A 13,201-nucleotide genomic window follows, 5' to 3' on the forward strand; every position below is an offset into this window, starting at 1 on the left:
TGCATAGCTTGAGTGAGAAGAAGCGCTTCCGGCGGTCTTAGCTCACTAATCAACAAACCAGCTTTTGGGGCTTGACGCGACCCTTGCCTCAGGCCTCTCGGGGTCCAGACAGCCGCCCAGCCCGCTCTGTGAGGCAGCAGTGAGTAGTGTGGTACCTCCTTGTCTCGGTTCAGGTCCAGACCTCCCCTTTTTCCGGCTGCTCTGGACAGCAGGCGACCTCAGGACCCTCTGATAGGCGCCTGCGCCGGCGGACCGTGACCGAGAAAACCCCTGGAGGGACGTGGGCATTCCTTGGGCTCAGTGCCTGTTCTTCCTGCTCCTTTCGGTAAAGTAAGGGAAGAGGGCGACTTTTTTTTTTTTATTTCGTTCATTCATTTATTTTTTTCTGAAATTAATTATTAAGGCAGAATAGTTTAGTGGTTAAGAGTGCAGACTCTGGAGACTCGATTTTCGACCTCGCCATTTGTGACATTGGGCAAGACACTAGGCCTCAGCCCTCATTCTGAAAAATGGGGATAAGATTATTAGCTTCATAGGGTTGTTGGAAGAATTGAATTAAACAATAAATGTCAGCCGGAACGGTGGCTCATGCCTGTAATCCTAACATTTCGGGAGGCTGAGGCGGGAGGGTTGCTTGAGCCCAGGAGTTCCAGAGGGGCCCTCTGGGCAACATGGCGAGACCCTGTCTCGCCAAAAAAAAAAAAAAAAAAAAAAAAAAAGATACTGGCGCACGGCTGTAGTCCCAGCTACTCGAGAGGCTGAGATGGGAGAATTTCTTGGGCCCAGGAGGTTGAGGCTGCAGTGAACTATGATTGTACCACTGCACTCCAGCCTGGGCTACAGAGTGAGACCCTGTCTCAAAAAAGAAACAAACAAAAAAGGTGAAGTCTGGTATATAGTAAACATTCAACAAATGCCAGATAGATATTTCTCTGTGCCTGGCCCTGTAACAAGACCATGGCCATAAGAAATAGATGGGAGGAAAAAATCTATTGTGATAAGTACTAATTAAAATCCAAAGATAAATGCTGTGACGTAGACATGCAAAGCACTGTGAGAATAGAGAAAGGGAGATGCACTGGGGAAATGACGGAGGGTGGGGACTTATGCTGTACTTAAAAATGAATATGAGTCTGCCAGGGATGTGCAGGGTTGGCAGAGCATTTCTGGCAGAGTTCACAGCTGGAAGTGTCAACTGTGGAAATGGACAGCATTCTCAAGAAACTGAGTAGTATAACGTTATTAGAACAAAGGTAGTCATTTCACCCAGGGAGTTCGTGTCAACTGTGGAAATGGACAGCATTCTCAAGAAACTGAGTAGTATAACGTTATTAGAACAAAGGTAGTCATTTCACCCAGGGAGTTCCTCCTTTGTGCTTCCACTACCCCAGGTCCATATACCTCTAGAACAGTACTTACCACGTACTTTCATATTGAAATATTCTGCTTCTGTTTCTCTTCCTCACCTCAGGGCAAGGATCTCACATTATCAGTCTTTGACCCGCACAGAATGCCAGGCATTTGATAAATGTTTGTTGAACTTGAAGAGACATATGGACAATGAATCTGCAAAGGTGAGTTGAAACCAGATTGTGAATTTTGTTGAATCATAAGCCAAGGAATTCTGACTTTTTCCAGTAGGCAATGGGAAGCCATTAGATTTAAGTTTTAAAAAGAGTAAGTCTAGCAGCAGTGTAGAGAATAGATTACATACAAAGAGAGATTGGAGGAAGGGATACCAATTAGGAGGCAGCAGAAATCTCTCACATTCCTCACATTCTATATTGCAAAAGTTGAAAGCATAATGCCATTTATATTAGTGGTTCATAAATTTTTCCAGCAGGACCATGCCTAAGATACACATAATAAGAACTACTTCTTACTATCTTTAACGCTACTTGCTTTTCTCCTATTGATCCAGCACAGATGTATCAAGATACTTTATCAGGCCTTGCTTATTGTTCAGGATTGAGCATGATGGTAGTTCTGGTAATGAGTTAGTGAGTGAGATGGAAATAGGGATACTAGAGCTCCAGATGCTGTTGTAGCTATTGGTCTACTAATGACCCAAATTCTACCCTGTGGTTCAGTGTAGTAGGAATTGTCATAGTATGACAATAACCAGCATCTAACAGTTACATTTCTCTTGTTTAGGGAGAACATCTTTGGTCCTACAGTTTTGCTGACACTGACATTTTTCTAAGTGGTCACAAATAGCCTGCTGTTTACATAAATAACTGGCTAGACCTCGTATTTTTCACTACAGAAGCCTATAATCTAAAGTTGCCAGGATTTAAACACATTACTTTTAGGTTATCATCTACATTTATCCTGAGACCTCTTCTCTTCTTATTCCAAAATGTTGAGATACTGGGGAGAGATACCAATATCATCAAGCCAGACCAACAGAAGTTCCTTTGATTTGCTCCCACGGGAGTTCCGTCTGGTGGAAGTCCATGACCCACCCCTGCACCAACCCTCAGCCAACAAGCCGAAGCCCCCCACTATGCTGGACATCCCCTCAGAGCCATGTAGTCTCACCATCCATACGATTCAGTTGATTCAGCACAACCGACGACTTCGCAACCTTATTGCCACAGCGCAGGCCCAGAATCAGCAGCAGACAGAAGGTGTAAAAACTGAAGAGAGTGAACCTCTTCCCTCGTGCCCTGGGTCACCTCCTCTCCCTGATGACCTCCTGCCTTTAGATTGTAAAAATCCCAATGCACCATTCCAGATCCGGCACAGTGACCCAGAGAGTGACTTTTATCGGTAAGGCAAGGCTTTGCTGTATCTTACTTTTCTCAAGTCATCTTCCCAGCAACCCTGTTAAGCTTGTAATAGCATTTCCATTTCCACGCGAGGAAAATGAGGATAAGAGTAATTGACTTGGCCAAGGTTTCTCAGGTAATTAGTGAGATGTCTAAGTTTTGAATGCCAGTCTTCAGAATTCAGGGTCTGTATTTTTTAATTTTTTGAGTGCTTACTATGTGCCAAGCACTTTACTAGGAGCAGGGTAATACACTGGTATGTAAAAAAGGCCATGGCCTCATAGTTCTTAGGATCTAGTCTTTCTCTTTAATATAAAAAATATATTATGGGTTTAACTCGGTGTCTTCAAATTGGGATTCATGGACTTATTCTGGTATTTTTAGGAATCCACAAGTCTATACAAAAATCTTTAAATTGTGTGTTTTCATTTTGATAACATAGTTTAAGAAATAATAATATAAGCTGAGCACAGTGGCTCAAGCCTGTAATCCCAACACTTTAGGAAGCCAAGGTGGGTGGATCACTTGAGGCCAGGAGTTCAAAATCAGCCTGGCCAACATGGGGAAACCCCATCTCTACTAAAAATACAAAAATTAATCAGGTGTAGTGGCTGAGGCACGAGAATCACTTGAACCCAGGGGAGGCAGAGATTGCAGATCGCTCCACTGCATTCCAGTCTGGGTGACTGAGACCCTGTCGGAAAAAAAAAAAAAAAAAAAAAAAAAAAGAATAATATAAAAATATTATTGATCCCTGCTACTCAGTATCTGATCCAAGATCTGCAGCATCAACATCACCTGGGAGGTTTTTAGAAATGCAGAATCTCAGGCCTCATCCAGTCCTGCTGAATCAGAATCTGCATTTTAACAAGATCTCCAAGAGATTTGTATGTGCATTTAAGTTTGAGAAGCCCTGCTCCACATCCTCTGAAGGGGACTGCCTTGTAACCTAGAGCTGCTACTAGATGTCAGTGTGCAAGTTATATTTCATGCCAAACAATTACTTTTTTTCTTTTCATTTTGAAATTTGCCAAACCTACAGAAATGTGTAAGTTGTAGTCAACAAACATCTAAATACCCTTCACCATGATTCACCAATGTTTAACATTTTGCCACATTTACTTTCTCACATGTGTGTGTATACACATATATACACACATACACATACATATATGCATACTTGTATATGCACACATTTTCCCCCAAACATTTTAAAGGAAGTTGCAGACATCGCCATATTTCACCCCTAAATTCCTCAGCATGCATATCCTAAGAATAAGGAAATTTTCCTGAATAATCATAATACCATCAACACACCAAAGTAAATGAACATTAAATACTACTTAATAAGTTCATATTCACATTCTTCCAATTATCTTTTGTAAATATCTTTCCCCGCCCCGAGTCCAGGACCTAACAAAGATTCATGCATTGTATCTGGTTGTTATGCCTCTTTAGAGTCTTATGAGTTCAGGTCACTTGTAGAATGTCACAATTACTGGATTTGCTGATTATCTCCTCAAGATTAGATTCAGATTAAATATGTTTGGCAAGAATACTACAGAAGTGATATTATATGTTATTTATTACATCTACCTGTTACCAATAATACTATTTTTTTTTTTGAGACGAAGTCTTGCTCTGTCACCCAGGCTGGAGTGTAGTGGCCGGATCTCAGCTCACTGCAAGCTCCTCCTCTCGGGTTCACACCATTCTCCTGCCTCAGCCTCCCGAGTAGCTGGGACTACAGGCACCTGCCACTTCGCTCGGCTAGTTTTTTGTATTTTTTAGTAGAGACGGGGTTTCACCGTGTTAGCCAGGATGGTCTCGATCTCCTGACCTCGTGATCAGCCCGTCTCGGCCTCCCAAAGTGCTGGGATTACAGGCTTGAGCCACCGCGCCCGGCCACCAATAATACTATTTTAATGGTTCCCAAACTAACGAGAAAAGTACAGAAATAGACTAAATACGTAAGGGTTGCATTGCAGTTGGGCCAGGTGAAGGCCAGATTATATCAAGGTCCACTGTAATAAAAAGTTCTGAAGTCACTGGAATAATGAAAAGGGGAGGCATAACTGTTATTACATACACAGCAAATATATGCTAGCATAGACATGCCCAACTCAAAAAACTTGCTCTGTGGTGATCAATACTGTATTCACATACTGAGGGCAATTTAATTTCAACAACATAATGTTATCTATCATATTAAATTGATACTGTTATTTATTCATTTTTAGTTTTGTATCAAATTTATAGTGTTAGTAAGAGCCATAACCATCAAAAGTTTTTACATGGTTTTATTTTATACATATTTAAGAAACTGTATAACAAAAATAATTCACATCAGCTATGAGGGCACCAAAAAATTATTTTCCTTTGAAAGAGGTCCACATATTATTCTAGGAAAGTGATATTGGTTTAGTTGTCTCTGTTTATTAGGTACCTCTGAGGCCTTTAGCTTTTGGCCCAGAGACACTGGCCATAGAAATGATGACGATAGTAAATGAAGTTACTTGGCAATTAATTGTCTTATTCTCAAAACTATTATGTAAACTGCAATAGTTGCTATTGAACAGGTTAGGGTTTAGTGGGTGGATAACCCCTCGGGTACTTTTGTACAGTGCGTGATGACACATGCCAAGTATGAACCAGGGAAATATGATTTTCTGTGCTCTATTTTATTTTTATTGGTAAAATAAATTCCTTTGTCAGGGATAGGCAGAAGCCAATAGGAAATTTCAAGAGATGGGTAAATTATTAAAAGCTTCTTAAGTTATTTTTAGATCAAATAGCTTTCTTAAATTTTTTCTTAGAAATATTAAGATTTCTGTAGTGGTGATTGGGGCAAAATGGTGTATTATGAAGGATACGGTTTCTGGAGTCAGAAGCTTTACCACTTATTAATAACATGTAAACAAATTTTGGCAAGTCAGCCCTTCCGAACCTGTTTCCTCTCCTGGCAAATAGAAATAATAATAATGCAGACCCTACCCATTGCACAACACAGGATAGGATGAAAATGCTTTATAAGCTATATACGTTTTAAATTGCTTTTATAAAATTGAGTTGCCTTACCTGTTTTGAAATGGTCCCTTGTAATTTTATAAGAATCTAAGAATCTTAAACTCCTGGCAAGCTGTGAAGAATCTCTCTATTGGAACTGCGAATTTCTGAAAGTTTGTATTAATATATTGCCCAGCATGTATGAAAACTAGGTTGTGGTAAAATAATTAGAGCATCACTGAGCAGTGTCTGGGCTATACTGTTAAACTTAATCCTAAAAGTGATCAAAATTTAACAGTTGCTAGAAGGAAACTTTCTTTTCACTAGATATCCTTTTGGACTGTGTATTATAGACATGTATTGCCTATTCAAACTATGTCTTTGGAGGAGCTCAAAGATATAACCATGGGTTGCTAAGACATGTCCTGATAGCAGCAGGATGAAACTGAGCTATGTAACTTGGATAGAATTTCCCTGGAAAGCTAGGCTAGTGGCTTGACTGGAATTGTAAAACTCCTGGGGAGACAGGTGAGGTCACCCCTTTGCAAGAACATTAATAACACCATCATATCTCCACTTTCAGTGGGAAAGGGGAACCTGTGACTGAACTCAGCTGGCACTCCTGTCGGCAGCTCCTTTACCAGGCAGTGGCCACAATCCTGGCCCACGCAGGCTTTGACTGTGCTAATGAAAGTGTCCTGGAGACCCTAACTGATGTGGCACATGAGTATTGCCTTAAGTTTACCAAGTTGTTGCGTTTTGCTGTGGACCGGGAGGCCCGGCTGGGACAGACTCCTTTTCCAGATGTGATGGAGCAGGTATTCCATGAAGTGGGTATCGGCAGTGTGCTCTCCCTCCAGAAGTTCTGGCAGCACCGCATCAAGGACTATCACAGTTACATGCTACAGGTGAGGCAACCCTGTTGAAAAGTGGGCACAGATGTCTGTGCAATCTAGGAGTGTTCAGCAGGATCCCACAGCACTTGGTCTAGAGTGCAGAGCACAGAGTCTTGGAACCGAGTGAACTTAACATACTTTTATGATGGCCCTAGCGATGTTCCTGGCCAAATGGGTCTCCTTTAGTCAATGAATGGCCACATTCACAGATACTTCCTCTGGAAGAAACTATCCACAAGTATATGGAATCTGAGAGAATGCAGGTAGTCTGACTTTATTCATCAAGTATTTATTGAGTGCCTGTTTAGAGTCAAGCATTGTGGGATTCAGCAGTTACTAAGTTACCTGAGCGTACATTGTTTTTGAAGGGAAACAAACACAAGTCAACAAAAAATGATCAAAACAATTTCAGGAGCTGGGCATGATGGCACATACCTGTAATCCCAGCTACTTGGGAAGCTGAGGTGGGAGGATTGCTTGAGGCCAGGAGTTCAAGACCAGCCTGGACAATATAGTGAGACCCCCATCTCTATAGAAAATTTAAAAATAAAAATTAGCTGGACATGGTGGCTCATGCCTGTGGTCTCAGCTACGCGGGAGTGTGAGGTGAGATCACTTGAGACCAGGAAGTTAAGGCTGCTGCGAGCCATGATTGTGCCATTGCACTCCAACCTGGGTGACAGAGCAAGACCCTGTCTGAAAAAAAAAAAAAACGTAGATCTCCTACTGGCAATCCTCCCGCCTCAGCCTCCCAAGCAGCTAATATAATGGTTTGACTAGAATTGTAATATATATCTCTAATATAGCTGCTTGGGAGGCTGAGGTGGGAGGATTGTTTGAGGCCAGAAGTTTAAGGCCAGCCTGGGCAATATAGCAAGACTTAGCTGTCTCTAAGCACATACTTACAAAAATACAATTTTGTATAATGTTAAGTGCCATGAAAAAAAGTAAAATGATATTGCCTGGAGGATGGGTTGGTGAGGGGTGATTTTGGTTGGAACCAGCTAACCTCTTCAGCCCTTGTGCTCTTAAGTCATTTGTTCACTATTTCAGTCTCTGCAGGTCTAAAATATTTAACACCCAAGAAAAGTCTTTGCTAAGTGATCCAGATTTCCCACACCATTGATTATTCACTTAGGATACATATGTCAATTTGTTTTTCCTCTTTTTAGACAGGGTTGCCTGGGCTGGAGTGCAGTGGCACAATCACAGCTCACTACAGCCTTAACCTGCTAGGCTCAAGTGATCGTTCCACCTCAGCCTCCCAAGTAGCTAAGACCAAGATGTGAACCACCATGCCCAGCTCTTTTTTTTTTTTTTGTAGAGATAGGATCTCACTAGATGTTGCCCAAGCTGGTCTCAGACTCCTAGGCTCAAGTGGTCCTCCCGCCTTGGCCTCCCAAAGTACCGGGATGAGAGGTGTGAATGACTGTGCCCAGCCTCCTGTTAATTTTTATAGCCAAAAAAAAATGTAATCTTTTGTCCCAGTTCTGTTTTAACACTTTTTTTTTTACCTTTATGTTACTTTTTTTTTTTTTTTTTGAGACGGAGTTTCGCTCTTGTCACCCAGGCTGGAGTGCAGTGGCGCAATCTTGGCTCACGGCAACCTCCGCCTCCTGGGTTCAAGCGATTCTCCTGCCTCAGCCTCTCAAGTAGCTGGGATTACAGGCATGTGCCACCATACCCGGCTAGTTTTGTATTTTTAGTAGAGATGGGGTTTCTCCATATTGGTCAGGCTGGTCTTGAAATCCCGACCTCAAGTGATCCACCCGCCTCATCCTCCCAAAGTGCTGGGATTACAGGTGTGAGCATCACGCACGGCTACCTTTATGTTACTTTTAATTAATGACATACACATTCTCTGCCAAACCAATTTTCTTTACATATCTCTATCACTCATAAATGCAAACTCAACACCTTAAACAAATCCCTACCATTGTCAGTGAATGTTTTAAAATTCTGTTATTCGTGTTCTGTTGGCTTCTCCATGGGATGTCACAAGCTGACTATACAACTTGCTTTTAACGTTTCCTTGGAAAATTGACTCTTGCTTGCCAACAGATTAGTAAGCAACTCTCTGAAGAATATGAAAGGATTGTCAATCCTGAGAAGGCCACAGAGGACATGAAACCTGTGAAGATCAAGGAGGAACCTGTGAGCGACATCACCTTTCCTGTCAGTGAGGAGCTGGAGGCTGACCTTGCTTCTGGAGACCAGTCACTGCCTATGGGAGTGCTTGGGGCTCAGAGTGAACGCTTCCCATCTAACCTGGAGGTTGAAGCTTCACCACAGGCTTCAAGTAAGACAAATAAACTTACTCATTTTGATTCTGGGAGATCTGCCAATTTCAGTACTTTTCACTTTTTAGAATCAAGCTCAAGAAGTAGAAGAACAAAAGCAGCAGTGGACACAATGGAAAGTCCTAAAATGAATACAGTTTCACCTATCTAGAGATCTCAGCATTCTTCTCTTTCTAATTAGTGAAGAGAGGATTAGCAGCTTTACAGGCATTCTTTAAAATAATCCCTAGTTAAGATGTAGATGCAATATGTGTTGTCCTGTTGACTACCAAGGCTGATTCAGCTGATCCAGCTGGTTGGGAAGCTATCCCCTTCCTCCTTCAGTATTTTTTTTTTAGTATTCTGTATTGGTCCTTCCTGATGCTTGTACTTCATTGAATAAGACAGCTGCCAGATAGATGGGAGAGTGGTAATTGCTCAAGGATGTTCTCAGAGTTTTGCTTCCCTGCTAAAGTACTCTTAACAAATGGAAGATGAAAGACACTGAAATAGGGCGTCCGGCCAGGTGTGGTCGCTCATGCCTGTAATCCCAGCACTTTGGGAGGCCGAGGCAGGCGGATCATGAGGTCAGGAGATCGAGACCATCCTGGCTAACATGGTGAAACCCCGTCTCTACTAAAAATACAAAAAATTTGCCAGGCATGATGGTGGGCACCTGTAGTCCCAGCTACTCGGGAGGCTGAGGCAGGAGAATGGCGTGAACCCTGGAGGCTGAGCTTGCAATGAGCCGAGATCGTGCCACTGCACTCCAGCCTGGGCGACAGAGCAAGACTCCATCTCAAAACAAAAAAAAAGGCTTCCCAGTTAGAGGTATCTGGCTTCTTTTTCCAGGCTCTGTGATTACCTTAGGAGCCAGGACAACTAACTGGTTATGTGTCAGTTAGGTTGCCAATTAGCCTGGGCACTCAGTTATTTACACATATAAATTGTCATTTCATCAATGCACAAATGACTCAAATAGCAAATCCTCAAATGCGGTCTAAATGGAATTAGGTCGTACTTTTAAAAGTGTTGGGCAGACAGCCTTTCACTATGGAAGAATAACCATAAGAGAGCAGCATTGCTAGAACACATAGAGAGATGGGAGAGCCAAAGAGAAATTGTTACGGACTTCGGGACCATGTCTCTTCAAAGGACACCAGGTAGAGAACTGTTGTTAGCATTATGTAGTGACCGTTACCTTTTCATAATGTGAGAGATGACCAGAGACCCAAACAAAAGGCAGGAAAACAAGATGGCCCCATAAAAGAAGGAAGGACAGGCAAACTAAAGAGCTGAACAAGGCCTGTGGTTGTGCATGTCTTTGGGCTGTGAGACGGGGGATCTTTCCACCTGCCTAGCTTCACTTCCCTGGTTTAGGGAAAATGGGAGTGGGTGAGGTAGAGGAAAGAAAGGTAGAAGAAATGGAAAAGAAGATAATCAGAGCTGGTAATTTTTTGTGATGGTTAACTTTTTGAAGCAGAGAATAACAACCATATTCTCCTGACAAGTACAGAATCAGAGTGAAAACTGAGCTCAAAGAATATTAGTTGGTCCTGAGTGATATATTTACTCTACTTTGTTCTACACTTGGCTTACCACAAGGTGTATGTCCACCTTTCCTCTCTTTCTAGGTGCAGAGGTAAATGCTTCTCCTCTTTGGAATCTGGCCCATGTGAAAATGGAGCCTCAAGAGAGTGAAGAAGGCAATGTCTCTGGGCATGGTGTGCTGGGCAGCGATGTCTTCGAGGAGCCCATGTCAGGCATGAGTGAAGCTGGGATTCCTCAGAGCCCTGATGACTCAGATAGCAGCTATGGTTCCCACTCCACTGACAGCCTCATGGGGTCCTCCCCTGTTTTCAACCAGCGCTGCAAGAAGAGGATGAGGAAAATATAAAAGGAAAAGAGGGAGATTTTTTGTCCAGACCTACTAGACCCAACAGAAAACGTTTTTGTATTAGAATCTGTTTCCATAAAAATTGATTTGACTCCTGTTCTTAAACACAAGTGGTTTTTCCTTATTCCAGAGGACCTGGACATCACCAAACAAGGTTGCATTTTACTTTTGCATCCAGTTTTTATAGTTTTCCACAACCAAGCCACCTTTCACAGATGAAATATGATGCTGGCATGGCAAAGCAAAGCACCGTCCTCGACTGTTGTCTTAACTATGACTAGACATGTTACTTAGCTTCTCTACAGCCATTTCTCTTGTACAACTGAGAATCATACTTCTTTTTTTTTTTTTTTTTTTTTTTTTTGAGACGGAGTCTTGCTCTATAGCCCGGGCTGGAGTGCAGTGGCCGGATCTCAGCTCACTGCAAGCTCCGCCTCCCGGGTTTAGGCCATTCTCCTGCCTCAGCCTCCGGAGTAGCTGGGACTACAGGCGCCCGCCACCTCGCCCGGCTAGTTTTTTGTATTTTTAGTAGAGATGGGGTTTCACGGTGTTAGCCAGGATGGTCTCGATCTCCTGACCTCGTGATCCGCCCGTCTCGGCCTCCCAAAGTGCTGGGATTACAGGCTTGAGCCACCGCGCCTGGCCGAGAATCGTACTTCTTTGACCTACCTTACAGAGATGTGAGGATTTAGGTGTTATGCTAACTTCAGAACTGTGCTTGAATAGACTCATAATATATGCTCATATCAGATGTCAGTTTTCATTTAACTTGATTCATTTTTGGCTCAGGTCATTGGGAATCCATTACTAATACCTAACAGGAAATAGTGAAACACAACATACCTTATCTGTTAGTCACCTTCTTAAAACTGTTTTTGCTGTTTTTGAAGTGTCTTATTTATAAGATCAGAGGTCTACAGTGACAGCCTTTTGCTTATTCAGACAGCTCTCTCCTATCATCCACATATTCTTCTCTAGATTTATTCCATCTATCCTCATCCTTTTGGCCTTTGTTATTTCTGCTCAGACTCACATATTTTCACCATATACATATTTTCAGTTGTTTCTTTCCTTTTCTCCTTTGTGAGCAAAGCAAACAAGTACTGTCCAAGGACAACCTTGTGCATATTTCATTTGTTGCATTTGCTTGGTCATCAGAGGACAGCAGTCCATTAAGCACACTTTGCTTCTGCTACTGTAAAGGCAGCCTTTAAAGCATAGTAATACGCACCTTTCAACTTTATATCATTGTCCTGAACAATGTAACTGTGGTTACTCATCCATCAGACTATCTGTACATTTAAGTACCGAATCAGTATTTATTAAGTACATGTTGTAGCACTGTAGTGATTAGGAATAATTAGCAAATGTGTTGCTTCATGCCTTGGTAATGGATGCCAACATGTAAAACTGCTGAAGTTTGGTTTTCTGATGCAGAATACATCTTGTAAAATTTAGACCACTCCTTTAATATAGACCAAAATAAGGCACAGCTTTAATTCATTATTGAATGCCTTAAATGTCCCAGGTATTATTGAGAATGAATATGATAGAACTAAAATGAGGTTATAGTTTAACATATAATTTATACATTTGCCAGTTGTAACTTTTTTTTTTTTTTTTTTTTTTTTGAGACGGAGTCTCGCTCTGTCGCCCAGGCTGGAGTGCAGTGGCCGGATCTCAGCTCACTGCAAGCTCCGCCTCCCGGGTTCACGCCATTCTCCTGCCTCAGCCTCCCGAGTAGCTGGGAGTACAGGCGCCCGCCACCTCGCCCGGCTAGTTTTTTTATGTATTTTGTAGTAGAGATGGGGTTTCACCATGTTAGCCAGGATGGTCTCGATCTCCTGACCTCGTGATCCGCCCGTCTCGGCCTCCCAAAGTGCTGGGATTACAGGCTTGAGCCACCGCGCCCGGCCCAGTTGTAACTCTTTAGCACATTTATCTAAACCCTTTCTGTCACAGTCTTTTTTAAAAATTATTTATTTTTGAGATGGAGTCTTGCTCTATCACCCAGGCTGGAGTGCAATGGTGCAGTCTTGGCTCACTGCAGCCTCTGCCTTCCGGGTTCAAGCTACTCTCCTGCCTCAGCCTCCTGAGTAGCTGGGATTACACACACGTGCCACCACACCCAGCTAATTTTTGTATTTTTAGTAGAAATGGGGTTCCACCATGTTGGCCAGGCTGGTCTCAAACTCCTGACCTCAAGTGATCTGCCCGCCTCAGGCTCCCAGAGTGCTAGGATTCCAGGCATGAGCCACTGCGCCTGGCCTCTGTTGCAGTCTTACCTTCATTTTCCTTTGTTTATAATGAAAGTGGCCATTAGGCAGTCAGTTTCCATAAAGTAGCCAACTG

The 13,201-nt window shown here is 42.6% G+C and overlaps 1 protein-coding gene across 2 annotated transcripts; it reads left to right on the forward strand.

Annotated features, from left to right (window-relative positions):
- Positions 1–21: 21 nt before the first annotated feature.
- Positions 22–10,954, forward strand: SUPT7L (SPT7 like, STAGA complex subunit gamma). 2 transcript variants are annotated; one of them, XM_050754007.1, is made up of 6 exons: positions 22–325; positions 1,472–1,574; positions 2,368–2,772; positions 6,361–6,685; positions 8,735–8,972; positions 10,587–10,954. In XM_050754007.1, the coding sequence occupies exons 2-6, from the start codon at positions 1,561–1,563 to the stop codon at positions 10,847–10,849; spliced, it is 1,245 nt and encodes a 414-aa protein (XP_050609964.1). In that variant the 5' UTR covers positions 22–325; positions 1,472–1,560; the 3' UTR covers positions 10,850–10,954. The 2 variants fall into 2 exon arrangements, with proteins under 2 accessions (XP_050609964.1, XP_050609965.1); XM_050754008.1 differs by having other exon boundaries at positions 22–139.
- Positions 10,955–13,201: the final 2,247 nt, after the last annotated feature.

The sequence above is a fragment of the Macaca thibetana genome, chromosome 13 (assembly GCF_024542745.1).
Source record: "Macaca thibetana thibetana isolate TM-01 chromosome 13, ASM2454274v1, whole genome shotgun sequence".
NCBI lineage: Eukaryota > Metazoa > Chordata > Mammalia > Primates > Cercopithecidae > Macaca > Macaca thibetana.